Source organism: Equus caballus, chromosome 24 (assembly GCF_041296265.1).
Source record: "Equus caballus isolate H_3958 breed thoroughbred chromosome 24, TB-T2T, whole genome shotgun sequence".
In the NCBI taxonomy this organism is placed as follows: Eukaryota; Metazoa; Chordata; class Mammalia; order Perissodactyla; family Equidae; genus Equus; species Equus caballus.
In genome coordinates, this window is record NC_091707.1 from 26,586,165 (window position 1) to 26,603,316 (window position 17,152).

At 36.8% G+C, this 17,152-nt stretch overlaps 1 protein-coding gene across 2 annotated transcripts in view; it reads left to right on the plus strand.

Annotated features, from left to right (window-relative positions):
- Positions 1 to 15,336, plus strand: part of EIF2S1 (eukaryotic translation initiation factor 2 subunit alpha) — a 19,296-nt gene extending 3,960 nt beyond the window's left edge. For both annotated transcript variants that reach the window (XM_001499768.5, XM_023627953.2), the window contains exons 2-8: positions 840 to 1,081; positions 5,386 to 5,465; positions 7,760 to 7,911; positions 11,563 to 11,669; positions 12,782 to 12,879; positions 13,610 to 13,753; positions 14,793 to 15,336. In XM_001499768.5, coding sequence (XP_001499818.1) covers positions 841 to 1,081; positions 5,386 to 5,465; positions 7,760 to 7,911; positions 11,563 to 11,669; positions 12,782 to 12,879; positions 13,610 to 13,753; positions 14,793 to 14,918 — 948 coding nt within the window. In that variant the 5' untranslated portion in view covers position 840 and the 3' untranslated portion in view covers positions 14,919 to 15,336. The remainder of the gene's footprint in view (positions 1 to 839; positions 1,082 to 5,385; positions 5,466 to 7,759; positions 7,912 to 11,562; positions 11,670 to 12,781; positions 12,880 to 13,609; positions 13,754 to 14,792) is intronic.
- Positions 15,337 to 17,152: the final 1,816 nt, after the last annotated feature.

A 17,152-nucleotide genomic window follows, 5' to 3' on the forward strand; every position in this document is an offset into this window, starting at 1 on the left:
AAGGCGTAGTGCTGAAAATAGGTTGGGTGGATCAAAAGGCATAGTTCTAAATATATTTAAAGCTTGGAAGTTAAGAGAAACTTGAAGTTTATAGTAATGGATATCTACAAAGCTGTTCTCAAGATTGAGTATACCTATTCAACAAAAGAGAAGAATATTTGGGAGTGATGGAAAAAGTAGAAGCTAGAAATTATGGTAATTATGAATTAAGTTCGAGTTAGTTTTAAAAGGAAAAAATTTGGAGAGGAGGATACATTTTTAATATCTTTCATGATTAATAAATTTTTAGTTTTTGTCTTGACATGTGATACTGTAATTCTGGCTATGATAAGTGATAGGGTGTATCATTTCATATATGGTTAGGGTTAGGGATTTAGTAGTCGGAAGGTTTTTTCCCCTTTATACAGTGGATGGTAAGCATGTACAGTTGTAGCTGACTTGGAGAAAGAGTAGCTTTAGTTTTGCTGATAGGTTTATAATAGTAGTGATGCTCCCCATCACTTGTTATTTCTTAAAGTGGTAGTATTAAAATAGTATTTTACTCTTGAGGTATACCTTTAATCCTTAGGTCTCAGAATACTTTATAGATGGTCATTATTTTTTATGGTTCCTCTGAAAGTGATGGCAGAGAATCACCCAAGCCTTACAAAAATTTGGAGCAAAATAAAAATTAAAGCTTGGTTCCTGAACATCTGTCTTTTATCTGGTATCATTTAAAAAGTTTAAAAAGGTAAGAAGACTAATAACTTCTTCTAGTGACAAGGTGTGGAAAATTGACTGCTGTTTCTTTATTTTGACCTTAACTGAACACTTACTTGTTTGTTTTGTTTAAATTGCAGAATGCCGGGTCTAAGTTGTAGATTTTATCAACACAAATTTCCTGAGGTGGAAGACGTAGTGATGGTGAATGTAAGGTCCATTGCTGAAATGGGGGCTTACGTCAGCTTGCTAGAGTACAACAATATTGAAGGCATGATTCTTCTTAGTGAGTTGTCCAGAAGGCGTATCCGTTCTATAAACAAACTCATCCGAATTGGCAGAAATGAATGTGTGGTTGTCATTAGAGTGGACAAAGAAAAAGGTGAGATAAATATCTAAAATATAAATTTCAGATTTAAAATGGTTTATTTTAAAATATATTTTTCGTAAATTGCCTACTGCAGTAAAAACAACAAGACATCTCCTTTTACACTTAAACTCTTTCATATACAAAGTTGTTAGAAAAGGATGCCATTACCCATCTAAGCAAGACCTCTTAAGGTTAGTAGTGGTTTAATTAGTACATCCCAGGGCTAGTTTTTATGAGTCAAATAAATTAAATTTTATTCCCAGAGATTATCAGGATCTTGATAATTAACTTCTTGTTTCCAAACTTGGAAGAGACAGATAAGTAAACCAGAGTACTAGTTTATTCATATCTGTCAGATGCCTTTTTCTTGATTTAAAGTTAAATTAGTAATTAGATTATTGGATGAGTATGGAAATGGGGCAGAGATAAATTTTAGGAATATTTTATATGAGCTTTGAAAAGCAATATACTGTAAACATACACCCAAAACCCAATATTTTTTTAAATAGCTTGTTAAAGTATAATTTATATAACATAAAATCCACCCAATTTAATTGTTCAAACAAAACCCAGTATTATATGTCCCTCAAATGAGAATATCTGTGACCACCAGATCCTGTGGGATCTTTCAAACAGTGCTGGATGAGTATTTTTTACTTGTTGTGTGCCTTACTTCTGGATTCCATGTAAATCTTCATGTTCATGAACAAACTTTTTTCCAAACACAGTATACAGTACCATTAAGTAGGTTTTGGATTCAGCTGGCTTAATAGAGTTAAGATAATTGATTTTGGTCATCTCATTATAAGTTATTAGGTGTTAAGTAAGTAGATATGATCATGCGTAAAAGACCAATCAGTCATCTTGATTGAACTTGTCTTTCTGAATCTTGTCAGCCATCTAGTTAATTGTACTTCTGTAAGTGATTAATTTTATGCATAACTGACATTTTATTTTGTTCTGATTAGAAGCTTAGATGATAAACTTTGGAGACTTGTTAGCCCTTAGTAGTGACTACCATTTACCACATTGATTATTCTAAATGTTTTGATATGACTTACTTGTAGTCCCCTCCATTATTAAACTACTTGAAGATTGAAACTATTCCTTAAACTTGTGTAAGGCTTCACATTACTGCCTCAGTAGGACCTAGAATGGTGTCTTATCTTGTATTTTCTATTATATAAAATATATACACAAGAAGAAATCAAATATATTTTCAACTGCAATTAGAAAAAAATGAAAGGGTATACATGCATAAGTATAATAGATACATGTAAAAATATTTCCATAACAGCATTGTTTGTACAGTATTAATTAAAAACAGGAAACAAAAGTCAAAATCATAGTTAAATAAATCGTGACAGATCCATGCAATTTTATATGGAACGATGTCTGAATATTCTGATAGGGAAAAATCTCCAGAGTAGGTAAGAAAAAAAGCAAGGTACAGAAGATCCTATAGAGGGGATCCTTTTCTCCGTTTCTGATACTAGAAGATTAGGTCTTATTGGACAGACTTTTCAACACAATAGCTATACGCCCTGAACAAACGTTAAAAAAAAACCCACCTAAAGACAGTAGGAGCAACCAAATGCAGCTGAAACTGAAGGCAAGTTGACACTTGGAAGAAAGGAACTGCACTAAATAAGTTTACAGCTTTTTGTCTGAGCACATACTACAGACAGCTTCAAGCAGGGCAGCTAAAATTCTAGTGGGAAACCTGTAGTCTTAATGGCTTGAGAACCAGAGATGAGGGTTCTGGACAACCACAGCACTTGGAAAGTATTGATAGGGATAAGAGAAAGGAGACACACAGAGGGAGAGCCCCAAATTTTATGTATAAATTCTGCCAAAATCTCTAACTGACCTGTGAACTACTAATATACAGAGTGAACTGCAAGCAGCCCAACAGGGTAAAAATCTAAACAGATTTTGGTTGCCTTCCACTTGGGGAGACAGAGCTTAAATCCAGAGAAGTTAACTGCCTGCTAAAACAAAAAATCAGTATCCTTAAGAGGAACATAATGAAATTCAGAGTCTCTGCCACATATCATTCACAATGTGCAGGATCCAGTCCAAAATTGCTAACCATTTGAAGAAACAGGAAAATATGAACCATGTAGAAGAGAAAAGGCAAGCAATGGAGACTAACTAGAGACAACCCTGATGTTGGAATTAGCAGATAAGGATTTTAAAGCAGATATTATAAATGTTCAAGATATTGGAAAAATATGCTTGTAATGAATGAACAAAATGAAATCTCAGTAAAGAAATTACAGACTCTGACAAAGAACTAAATATAAATTCTAGAAATGAAAAGTGTAATATCTAAAAAATTCACTGGGGGGCCGGCCTGGTGGCACAGCCCTTAAGTTAGCATGTTCTGTTTCGGTGGCAAGGGGCTTGCCAGTTCGGATCCCAGTTGTGGATCTACACACTGCATGTCAAACCATGCCGTGGCAGGTGTCCCACATACAAACTGGAGGAAGATGGGCACAGAGCTTAGCTCAGGGCCAGTCTTCCTCAGCAAAAAAAGAGGAGGATTGGTGGCAGATGTTAGCTCAGGGCTGGTGTTCCTCAGGAAAAAAAAAAATTCAGTGGATGGCCTAATAGCAAATTAAAGACAACGGAAGCCTGAGTGAAATTTGAAGATAGTTCATTTAAAAAGAACTAATTTGGGGGCCATCCTGGTGGTATAGTGGTTAAGTTTGTGTGCTCCACTTCGGCAGCCCAGGTTCAAAGGTTTGGATCCCAGGCGAGGACCTAGCACCGCTTGTGAAGCCACACTGTGGCAGCATCCCACATAAAACAGAGGAAGTTTGGCACAGATGTTAGCTCAGGGCCAATCTTCCTCACAAAAAAAGGAACCTATTTGAGGAACAGAGGGAAAAAAAGCAACTTAGCAAGTTATCAAAAACTCTATTCCAAAAGAAGAGGACAAAGAAAAGGGCAGAAAATATATTTGAAGAAATAATGGCCAAAACTTTCCCATATTTGCTGAAAAAACGTAAATGTACAAATTGGAGAAGCTCAGCCAACCTCAAGCAGGATAAATATTGATAAGGCAGCATCTAGGCACAGCAGACTATTGAAAAACAGAGATAAAGAGAAAATCTTGAAAATAGCCAGAGGAAAATGACACATTATTTACAGGGGAACAGTAATAGAAATTACTATGGCGTTCTTACTGGAAATACTGGAGGGCAGAGCATTGAATGACATCTTATAGCACTGAAAGAAAAAACTGTCAAACCAGAATTCTGTATCTAAAGAAAATATTCAACAATGAAGACCAAAATGACATTTTGAGGTAAATAGAAACTAAGAGGATTTATTACCAAATAGATCTGCTTTATAAGAAATGGTAAAGTTGTTCAGGCCAAAGAGATGTGATGCCTGAAATGGAAAATATATAGGTAAATATAAAAGACCGTTTTTTTTCCTCTAAAATTCTTATTTGCTTGTCTCGTTTTGTACCCATGGGATTTTAATTTATAGAGGTGACTGACAACATGAAGGGGCCAGTGCCATTGAAAGATTTTTATTGAAGTCTTCTAGGAGATGGGGACATCCATGCCATGCCTTGCTGAATCACATGAGGAATCACCAGTTTTGGTCAGGAGGCAGAAGGAGTCGGGGGCGAGGAGCCTAGGCCAGAGCCTTTATTAAGTTTTACGTGGGAAAGGCAAGGCAGGTCGGGGTAAACAGGTTAGGGTTGGCTAGTTTGAATAGTTTTGGCAAGCCTTGGGGCATTAGAGCTGTCCCAAGTTGTCTGGTACCTGATGCTGGGTTGATCAAGGGCAGACGCAATATTGGCTTGGTGTGTGAGATGTTGATGAGGAGATGGTTGGGGGCGTGGGCTCTGGATTGCTTAGTTTGTGTATGAAAGGCTGCTCCACGTGAGCCCTTTGCTTTCTCTAAAATTGGCTAGCCCGGGGAAGGGGAGTCTCTCCCCAGTCAGCCAGGCCACAAATGTCAGAGCATCAAGAATACAGAAAATATAGTTAATACAATTGACCCTGTGATGCATGGATGCCAGATAGACACAGAATCTTTTGATAAACTTTCATTTGGATAATTGAAAATTATTGGTTCCCTCCACCAAGGTAAGAGAGAATGTACACTTACATGATAATAAATATCCATTTCTGAAAACAAAATGTCATCTACTTCGTATGCAGTATTTTGTTGATACAGTTTTAGTGGGAAATAAGTGTAGGTATGCCAGTTAAACAATCTGGCTGTGAAAATTTGTTACAGTGGTACAGTGGCACCTGGACAGTGATAATTTTTTTCAAAATTTTTTCTTACAGGATACATTGATTTGTCAAAAAGAAGAGTTTCTCCAGAGGAAGCAATCAAATGTGAAGATAAATTCACCAAATCCAAAACTGTAAGTTGATTTTTCAGTCAAATTAGTCCACTATTTAGGAGCTTAATGAATAATCAGCATGTGATGTTCCTGGCAGAAAAATTAAAAACTAAACTTAGGTTTAACTAACTGTAACTCTATTTCCATTTCCAATTATGTGTTACCTAGAAAATTAATTTGAAGGCTTAATTTCAAAAGAGTATGACCACAGTGTTTTTATCTCATGGTGTTACTACCTTAAAGCGTTGCTTATGATCTAATATTCTCAAATCAGTATTGGTAATTAGTGTTTTTAAGCTATTTTTGGTTAAATTAACTATGGGTGATTTCAGCTGATTTGGCTTGTCATAACATGTAGTTAAGATGTAGGTCTTGGGGCCGGCTGTGTGGCCAAGTGGTTAAGTTCACATGCTCCACTTCGGTGGCCCAGGGTTTCACCGGTTCGGATCCTGGGCACCGACATGGCACTGCTCATTAGGCCATGTTGAGGTGGCGTCCCACATACCATAACTAGAAGGACCCACAACTGGAAAAAAACAAAGTAAGAAGATTGGCAACAGTTGTTAGCTCAGGTGCCAATCTTTAAAAAAAAAAAGATGTAGGTCTTGACTTTCAATTCTGTTCTGGGGTAAGGGTCACAGAGACAACCAGCTGTTGTATGTTAAGAATGAACAAGTGGGGCTGGCCTGGTGGTGTAGTGGTTAAGTTTATGCACTCTGCCTTGGAGGTGCGGGGTTCGCAGGTTTGGATTCCAGGCGTGGACCTAGCACTACTTATCAAGCCATGCTCTGGTGGCACCCCACATAAAATAGAGGAGGATTGGCACAGATGTTAGCTCAGTGACAATCTTCCTCACCAAAAACAAAACAAAAAAAAAACCACCAATGAGCAAGGGTTTGTAAAATGTCTGTGAATCCAGGAAAGCAAGGCAGGGGCCTTTTACTGGTTTGGGGTTTTTCCCCCTCCTTTGTTAGGGTTATTTCTTCTTCCTTTTCTTACTGTTTTTGCTGTAATTTCCTACTTATCCACAGTAAGCACTAGTAAAACCATAACACTCATGTCTTCATCGTCTGTCCATATTTTTCTGTTCTCTGGTCCTTTTCAAGTTATCCTTCATTCCCTAGGTCTTTGGTTCTTAATGGCACTGTTTGCATTGTTTCTGTTTTCTTTGCCCTTCTTCTCTTTTGTTTTCTTCTGCCATGTGTTTCTGTCTTCAAGATAGAATGCCGAGAAAACAATGTTTAAATGAAGAGTAGATTTTAAAAATTTTGCTTAATCTCAGTAAAAGAGAATAAAAATCTAAAAGCCATCAGACCATTACCCAAATCTTTCCCCTTGTTTTACTGATGTGTTTGCTGTTACTGCAGTATGGTTTGCACGTTTGAAAACACTGTTGGTAAAATCCCGTTTTAATAAACTCGAGGACCTTGCCACTCATAGTGTAGTCTCTGGATCACCAGCGTTGATGTCACGTGACTGCTTATTAGAAATGCAGGATCTCAAGCCCCACGAAGTTTGCAAATCCAAATTTGAGGAGCACTGCTCTAGGAAACTTCAGTTTTGTCTTGTCTCCCCCTAGGATATTGTAAAATGGGTATGTTAGTAGATCTTATCATCCTGATAAGATAGTGCAATGAAATGGCCGGTCTTAGTACCTTTCATCATTTAATTTTCATGTGTAATTAACATGAAAACCTCCTTTCTTATGCTCTTTCTCTTCTTTAAGCCCTTTTATTTTTAGGAGTTTAGAAAAAGTTTGGCAGCAGTGGGTAGGAGGTGAGTAGGATTGAAGGATAACTGTTAAATGATAACAGAGCAAAAGAAATACTGAAATCTCATTGCTGGTTCCATGCTCTCATGTGGAGTCGTAGTAATAATAGCTTACATTTGTATAACAGGATTTGTATAATACATTTGTATCATATTTCCCATTTATAGTGTGCATTTGTATATATTTGATCTATGTAAGAGCTCTCTTCAGTAAAATGGAGAGATACCTGCATCTCCCTTTTCCAGATGAGGAAATAAATTCAGAGATTAATTTGCCCCAGAGTTGCCTTGATCTGGGTCTTAGAACACTAAGTTCTGTACTGTTTCTACTTGTTATACCCATTTGAGTTAACTGTTATGGGACAGCAAATATTTCTCTATGGAGAAAGAGTTTGTTTTATGGCAATCTTTTATTGTTAAGGAGTTATTATAGTCAAATTAACCAAAGATTTGTTTTTATATGCTATCTACTAAAATGTAAAAATATCTGGTTTTTTAATAGATCTCTTCCTTTTGAGTTGTTGAGCTCTTCCTTTTGTTTCTAGGTTTACAGCATTCTTCGTCATGTTGCTGAGGTGTTAGAGTACACCAAGGATGAGCAGCTGGAAAGCCTGTTCCAGAGGACTGCCTGGGTCTTTGATGACAAGTACAAGAGACCCGGATACGGTGCCTATGATGCGTTTAAGCATGCAGTCTCGTAAGGACACCTTCTTGGCTCTGCTTCTACCTTGATATCACAGCTGCTGGGTCTAGCACACAGGTTGAGAGCCTGACATTTAACAGTACAACATCTGTGTATTAAGTCCTTGCCAAATTTAGATTAAAATATTTCAGTATAAAAGGCCCATGATGTGGGCCAATTCTATATAGCCAGGCCTGTGTAATTTTATATAACCTAGTTACACAGTTATATAAACCATATGGATTCATCTCACACTACTCCCTTACATATTTTCCTCTCCTGGTTTTGTTATTGTCCTAGGTGACTTCAGGACCACTCAGATGTCTCATTTAAAACTGAAACTTCTTGTTTTCTTTACTTCAGTCCCTTAGAGCTTCAGCCCATGCACTTTAGCCAGTCTTCCACGTGGCCTCAAGCTGGGTCTTACTATCACCAGGATGCACTCTGCCTCCAGAACCTTTGATTCACAACATTCTTTTCTTTTACCACAGCCTCCTGTCCTTCCAGCTCCCCCATAGTTAGTCCTACTCTATGTCTTCTTAATTCTTACGTGAAAGTCAGGCTCCAATTCCAAACCTTTTTTTCTCCCTGTCTTTTCACCGTTTCTTGCCTTCTCTTTCTTATTCAGCATAGATACACCATGGTCCATCATTTCAACAACTTTCTTGCCAGTATCATAAGCTTTTGCCCTGTTTTTCCTTCTGTTGCATCCAGCCTTGGATCGATGTTCCTGCCTTCTCTGCACTTGTAGACTGCTGGGTGCTGCTAGGACAAACCACAGGCTTGCAGGTTGGTGCCACTGCATATCCATGGTTTCCAACCTCAGCTGGGCCTTCACTGCTGCCCCACATTCTCTCTGCTTCTGGTCAGTTCTTCCTCCCACTCTTAGAGTGGCTATTTTAGAGCTTCCCCACACTCTTCCTCAGATGCCCACTCCACCTCTCTTTGCTCTCTTCCAGCTGGTGTGCTCTTTATAAAGAAAATAGAAGCCAGTGCACAGTGTCTCCTCTACTTCCTTCCACTATCTCAGCAAATTTATCTCCATCCCACCTGTCATTACCCCCATGCTCCTGTCACACTGGGATTCATATACTTTCTGCTCTCAAACTAATCTTACACTTGGGCCCAGCTGTTGTTCAGGGATCTTTCCATCCATTATTCCTTCTCTTGAGTCTTCAGCCTTTCCCTTTATTGATTTTGCTCTATCAGCATAAAAATAATACTCTCATTTCTCCCATTTATACTAAAAAACAAACTTCTCAGCCTTCCTCTACTTTCTCCTATAGCAAACACTATGTCCTCTCCTTTTAACAGCCAGACTTCTTCAGTTCTCTGTATTAACGGTCCCTACTTTTGCAACTTCCACTCCTTCCTGAGTGTTAATGCTCCGTAAGCAGCCTCACTCCTGCACTGAGGTGTCTTTCCCAACCCTTGTGCTGCCATGGGATATTGGTCCCCTCAGCCCTCAGAACGGCTGAGTGGCACCTGGGACTTAGAGCCTCTAGCAAGCCGACTCATTTGGTTCTCCAGATACCTTCCAGTTTACCCGCCATGTGACTTTTTTTTATATCATGTTGTGGGAAAGGTGAGAAGAATAATGATGATTATAATAGCTGACATTTATGTAATTCTCTCAGCAACCTATAGTATAAGTGCTGTTAATCCCCTACCTTATAGATGAAGAAACTGAGGCAGAGATTAAATAATTTGTCCGAGTTCACATAGCAAATGGTAGAATTTGCCAGAATTCAAACGTAGGCATGCTGGCTCCATCCAGAGTTTATGCTGTCAACCATTAAGCACTGGTTTATACAGCTGTCTTCCCTGACTTCAATCCTGCACTCCTCAGTACATTTCTTAGCTTGCTGTCATCTGGCCCTGGCTTACCTCTCTAGCTTCAATCTCCAGCACCCCCTCCATTACCACTCGGCCTTGGCATATGTTATTCCTTTCCCTTTAACTTGCTTCATCAGCCATGCAGCAACTGTCCAGATTTAAATAATGCTAATTCTTTGCCACATGTGCTTCATATTTTTTCTTTTAATTAAGAAATAAAATTTCTGAGATAGTTGGAAGCAATATTTTACCCCTCCCAACCCATTCCCCTCACTCATCAGTAGTAACCACTATTCTGAAATTAGTATGTATCATTATCATTTATGTTTTTATGGTTTTAATACATGTATGTATCCATAAAATAGATATAAAAGCATTTCATGTATTTAAAATGTATTCTTTATCTTTCTGTACCTTGCATTTTTACTCATAAGGCTGTTAGTGAACAGGATTTCTCCAAATTGATAGATGTGTGCCTACTTCATATTAATGTCTATGTAGTATTTCATTGTGAGAATATGCTGTATTTGTTCCTCTATTAAGAGAAATTTAGGTAATTCCTGCCTTGCTTTGTTGTCCCCCTTTTTCAAACAATGTTATGATGAATATCGATGTACAGTCTCTGTGTACGCATTTGGGAGTTTCTAAGGTATATACCTAAGAATAGGCTTGTTGAATCATAGGATTGATTGTATGTATCTTTAAATTTACTCACTTTTGCCAGAATACTCTCCAAATTGGTTCTACAATTTATATTCCCTCCAGCAATTGTATGAGTGTTCCTATTTCTCTTCATCCTCACTAAATTTGGTAAGGTGATATGCACTATATTTGGTGTACATCTCAGATGTTGTTGCCTCTTGCCAAACTGATGGATGTACAATAGTATCTTATTTTGATTTGCGTTCTGTTGGTTGTTGGTGAAGTTGTGCTTTTCTTATGTTTATTGATTGTATTTCTTCTATGAAACATCAGTTCATCTCATTTGCCCATTTTTTTGTTGGTTTGTCTTCTTGTTGCTTTGTAGGCAGTATTAGTTGAATGAAGATCCCTCACCCGAATTCTTTTGCCTCTCATTCCTCAACCTGTGATTTTTAAGCCTTATGCTTGCTTATGCCATTCCTTTTTTAATACATCCTACTTTCTTACAACAGTTCTACCTTTGTTTGTTAAACTCCTACTATTCTCTTAGTGATGATTTCATTTTTTAATTTATTCATTCAGCAAACAGGCCAGTGACTAAGACCCTGGTCCCTGTCTTGTGGCACTTAGGAGAGTCAGTTGAAATGCCACTTTATCCATAAAGCCCTTCCTGAGCCCAGTAACTGAAAGTAATACCTTCCCCTCCTGACGCCTGGGGGTGCACTTTTATTTTTAAATTTTTTTCCATATTTTTCTTTCCATGCTAGATTATAAGCTCCTTAAAGCAGGGACTGCTAATTACATGGAAATGCTTGATTATAGTGGGATGTCCTATGTGTTAGGAGACATTTTAAATTGCTTGCTTTGGCCAGATCTCTAAAATTTTTCTTTTAATAATAATCACTTGGAAGTTTTCTATTTGTCATAGCCTGCTAAGTGCTTTACTTGCATTATCTCGTTTAATACCACAAATCCTGTGAGATACACTGTTTTCATCCTCATTTTACACATTTAGAAACAGGTGTTTGGAAAGACTCAAAGACACATAGTTACTTAAGTGTAAAGCTAAGATTTGAACTCTAATTCTGATGCTGAAGCCTGTGCTCTTAAACATTATTGCGTATTGTGTTTGGTATTACAGTTATCAGTAAAGTAACGCTGACCTTTTGGTGTTGATTTTTTTATCAGGGACCCCTCTATTTTGGACAGTTTAGATTTGAATGAAGATGAACGGGAAGTACTCATTAACAATATTAATAGGCGTTTGACCCCACAGGCAGTCAAAATTCGAGCAGGTAAATGATTTTTTAAATGATGTTGAAAATATTTTGCATGTCCCAAAAAAGCTGTTAAATAATGAGCCTTACCAAAGAATATGTTGCTACATCAACATCTATAAATTTTTCTAAATGTTTGTTTTTCATTATTTTTACTTCTACTGAATCATCATAAAATGTGTATATTGACATGAGTGAAAACTGTCGTGAGTTCAGCTAACTTGTTAGCCTTTTTTTTTTTTTATAAAGGAGGGTGTTTATTTTGTTTTAGTAGATGCTTTAAAATATTCTTACAATACAGTAATATCCTCCCCTGTGTCTGGATTAATGGTGTTAATAGTTTGGAATATTTCAGACATTTTTCCTATACACATATATGTATAGGAAAGTATGCTGTTTATATTCTGATATAAATTTTTCTGTTCTTAGATGCGATAATACTATGCAAAATTTTCTCTAACTGGATTTTTCTACATGGTGTATCAAGGCTGCCCTTCCATGTAGAACATAGGAATCTTTCGTTCTTTTTAATTCTAGGTAATATTCCATAGAACGATAAACCTTAACATAAACCAGTGCCCTCGTGAAGAACATTTAGGTTGTGCCAAATTTTTCATTTTTATGAAAAACTGCAAATTAACACCCTTATATATACATAGTTACTCATTTATACAAGTGTTTTGTAAGTCACATTCCTAAAAGTAGAACTACTGAGTCGAAGGGCATGCAATTTCTAAACTGTAAATAATTTGCAGTTATTGTTTCATTCAGTCTTCATAACACACCTTATCTCCATTTCACAAATAAAGAATTGAGGCACAGAGAGAGGTTGGAATCAGAATTCTAACCCAGGCATAGCCAGAATTCACGGTGTTTGTTAATTGTTTCTGTCTTTTATAGTTTCATCATTCAGGGGCTTGATGTGGATGAGAAGATATGATTTCATTGCATATTCAGATATTTTTAATTATGAAAGTTAATAGCTGGGATTAGTTTCTAATTGAAAGGATGATGAAAGCTTTCATAAGTATTTGAATACCAGCGTACCTGCCATATCTCTGATTTCTTTTAAGCTTTTAAACATTTTTTTGCATTTTTTGGTATAAGCATTTGAATTTTTATAATTTTAGATATTGAAGTGGCTTGTTATGGTTATGAAGGCATTGATGCCGTAAAAGAAGCCCTGAGAGCAGGTTTGAATTGTTCTACAGAAACTATGCCCATCAAGGTGAGTAGTCATTTTTTCCCTCCTTGCTGAATTATCTACCTAAACCAAATCAGATTTTTTTATGATCATGTTTCATAACAAGTGTTATGAAAAGTGGTTTTCATTGTTATTTCTAGGGGATATTTACGATTATGGTTAGGCTTTTAGTTGCAGTCACTGCTACTGTCACAGTAGATGGGGATTCCTATTGGTATTTAGTGCCAGAGGACTAGCTATGCTAAACCTCCTTTACAGTAAAGAGTTACTGTGCCCATAATGCTCATAGAATCTTGAAAAGGGCAGCATATTCTCTCATATTCACACACAACTTTTAGAAGGTTTGGTCTGAATCTTTCATTAGTGGTAAAATTAACTGGATGATTGTTATTCACAATCTCTTAAGAATTTCTTCTATCAGCTTAGTTTAGAACCACATAGGAATTTTTGTTTGTTTTAAAGACAAATAATCCATTATGCTGATAATTACTGTAGTTAGTTTTGCCACCAAAGACACCCAGAAGTCATAATTCTTCATGTTCAGGACTGCAGTGGACTGTATATTCTACTGGATTGGATCACTGTATCAGTTAGCTTTTGCTACATTAACAAACCACCCCAAATTTGCTGACCTACGGAATTGGAAATTAAGTTTTGGGGGTGATTTGTTAAGGCAGCAGATTAACAGAACAGTTCTCAAACATCCTAATGTGTGTTCTGTAGGTACATTCATGTTGAATTTTTGTCATCTTAGATTAATCTAATAGCTCCTCCTCGGTATGTGATGACTACAACAACCCTGGAGAGAACAGAAGGTCTCTCTGTCCTCAATCAAGCTATGGCTGTTATCAAAGAAAAGATTGAGGAAAAGAGGGGTGTCTTCAATGTGCAAATGGAGGTGAGATCAATACTGTTTTTGCCTTGTTTTTAAGAAATTTAAATCATCTAAATGATTCGTATTCTAAAATACCTAATCACTGCCTTTTAAAACATGAGATACATTTAGGATTACAACTCTGCTAAGCATAAAAGAATCATTGACTTAGACGGTTCCAAAAAGGGCTTTTTATAAGTCAATAAGAACTGTCTTGGGATGGTTATTTCAGACTGTGGTCACTGATGGTGTTAGGTTTTTTACCTCTCCAGGGGAAAAAAAAAAATACAATGAAAATGAGTGATTAGTTATTGTCAGAATTTAATGTGGAATGCTTAAAATTTGATCTCAGGATTAGAAACAAGAGTAGTCTCCTGTAGTTTTCATCATCTCAACAAGAATGAAACCTAAATTTCATATGTGTATGTGTGTGTATGATTCCTTCTGTGGAAAGGAATAGTAAGTAACTTATTTTGAACCCAGAAGATGCATTTTTATAGGACATCTTTTTGTGGGTTTGAAAGATACAGCCACTGAGATTATTTTTATTATATTTTCAGTTTTTGTTTATAAAAATGACAAATAGTAGGGGCTGGCCCCGTGGCCGAGTGGTTAAGTTCACGCGCTCCGCTGCAGGCGGCCCAGTGTTTCGCTGGTTCGAATCCTGGGCGCGGACATGGCACTGCTCGTCAGACCACGCTGAGGCAGCGTCCCACATACCACAACTAGAAGAACGCACAACGAGAAATATACAACTATGTACTGGGGGGCTTTGGGGAGAAAAAGGAAAAAATAAAATCTTAAAAAAAAAAAAAAAATGACAAATAGTATTCTATTTTAATACACATATTTCTTTTTCCTATATTGTCTTGTTCTCATAAATTTGTTCTATTATTTATCTAATGGAATTTATTAGTGATATGTCAGCACTCAATAGATATGGCAGAGTTGTTAGAAAGAAGTGTTTCTTAAAGAGTTAAAATACCATGCAGTAATAGTATTGAAATTGAATTTGTGTACTATTTAACCACTTCACTTTGAAACTATGCCTCTGCTTCCACAGCCCAAAGTGGTTACAGATACAGATGAGACCGAGCTTGCAAGGCAACTGGAGAGGCTTGAGAGAGAAAATGCAGAAGTGGATGGAGATGATGATGCAGAAGAAATGGAAGCCAAAACTGAAGATTAACTTTGTGGGAAACAGAGTCCAGTTTAAGGAACACAGAGCAGCCCTTCCTGGCTGTAAACCCTAGACTTGAAAGTTTTCCAGTATTGAAAACTTCAAAGCTGAATATTTTTTATTTCCAAGTATTTAAATGTTCCAGCAGACCAAAACGTGAAATGCCCTCCTGAATGTCAGCTGTTTTCACATAGTAGCTCTAATACATTTTTAAGGGAGTGGCCTGATTTCACTAGACACAAATCTTTAAGCTAAGAACAGTCATAAAATTGGGCTTGTGGTTTCCATTTCTGATGTCTCCAGATTGGCACCCCCTCGTAGTTCAGTGCTCCCGTGAGATTTGCCAGGGGCACCCAAAGCAAATAGTCCCAACCTTTCTATATAAAATGTATCAAGCAAACATTAAATAAATTTCTGGGATATTTAACCATAGGTTTCTTCCTTCTTATCACCAGTTAAAAGCATTATGAATACTTAAGACCCTAATTCTATTATCTTCATTTTAGCCTAGATGTAGAAATAAAAGGGCAGGTGACCAAAGGATCTACAGAGCAGATCCTTTCAAAAGGAGGATTTAGAAAAAATTTTACCTTTAATCACAATGAAAGCTGACTCTTAGGGAAAAAAAGCCTTAAAATGCAATTAAAGATTACATTGGTTGTATGCCTTTTACCTATTTGAGACTGATGACAACATGTGGTATGAGGGAGAGTTTATCACACTGCATTGTTGGTGCACTAAGCTGCTTGCCTTGAGTTTGTAATTCAGGGTGGTAAAGTATGGTTTTTTCCTTAAATGCTGCTTCTCTAATTTAGTTATTTTGAGTATCATCGCACAGCTTTTGATTTTTTTCCCATTAAAATATTCACTAGGTGCCACCGAGAACTTCAGTTCTCTTTATAACAGAATAGGGATGTTTGAACACAATTACAACAATATTTCTACATGTTTCCATCATTTTTATCTTTAAGAACTAATTATTTTAAAGGTATATAAATTTAAAGATAAATCATAAATATAAAGGTGAATAAATTTCATAGATAACATATGGTTTGAAGTTATAGCTACAGTAGCCAGGGTGTAGAAAGTCTTGAGTTACTTTGGTCTGCCTCATAGATTTAATCTCAAGATACTTGAGGTTTTAAATATATTAATTTTATTAATTATTCCTAAGAATAGCTATTTAAATACTTAGAAGATAAACCTAACCCATGCTGGTCAATCCAGGACTAGACTCAATATTAAAGGGACTGAAAAACAGCAGAGTGTGTTGGTGAGACAGTTTGGCCATTTGTGAAAGTTTGTCCCTTTGTCTAATTTAGCAGACTACAAGCTTTTTAAATCCAGAAGTCTAATTTCATATGGCCATTTCCACAAGGGAGTTGTGATTGCTAGCTAGCATGCTGCACTGGGAATATTTAGAGGATAATCCAGATGTGCTCAAAACTGGCACATAATTTCCACCACTGTCTTTTTGAGGAGTCAAAAAAGAAGTCTGTAAAGCTTGCAGCATCAAGAATGTCATTGAAATAGAAAGGTGTTCCTTAAATGTTTGCTGTAGGCAGGGGAATTGAATTTTTACTGAATTTTTTAATACTTCAGAAGCCATAACTGTTGAGAAATAAGGTGGCCTCTGTGGTGAGTGGTTTTATCCCATGCAGGCCTTTTGCTCAATTCCATAACAATTTTACAAATTTATGACCCTTGCCAGAGAAGAGATCAATACCTCACTGACACCATAAAAGAGAAAACTAACTCAAAGTATAAATATATCCTGCTGACCTAAAAGTATCCCTTTCCACTATGGGGACAGGATACACACCCAGTTCCAAATAACTCGAAGGACAGATTGACTAAGACAACTGACCAGCTTATCCAAATCTTGACTCTCTCCCTAAAAAGCTTCTTCATTAAAAATTAATTTCGTCTATTCCCCATTCTGCTTTTGAGGTCAAGTGGTTATCAACTCATATAACTGAAGATTAGCAATAGTTTGGTTCTCATTTATGCATAAATTAATTGAAATAAAAAATTGCCAAGAAAAAATACAAACATTCAAACTTTTTCATGTTTTATAGGAAAACAGGACAAACCAGTACTTAGGTGGATAATGTTCAGCCATTGAGTGGGAACCTACAGAGATGGGCTCAGCACTACATCATGCTGAGCAGTACAGTTGTGACAGTTGCCGTGCTTCCAGACATTCTTGACCTAGCTCCCTACCTTTACATCAAGGACAATTA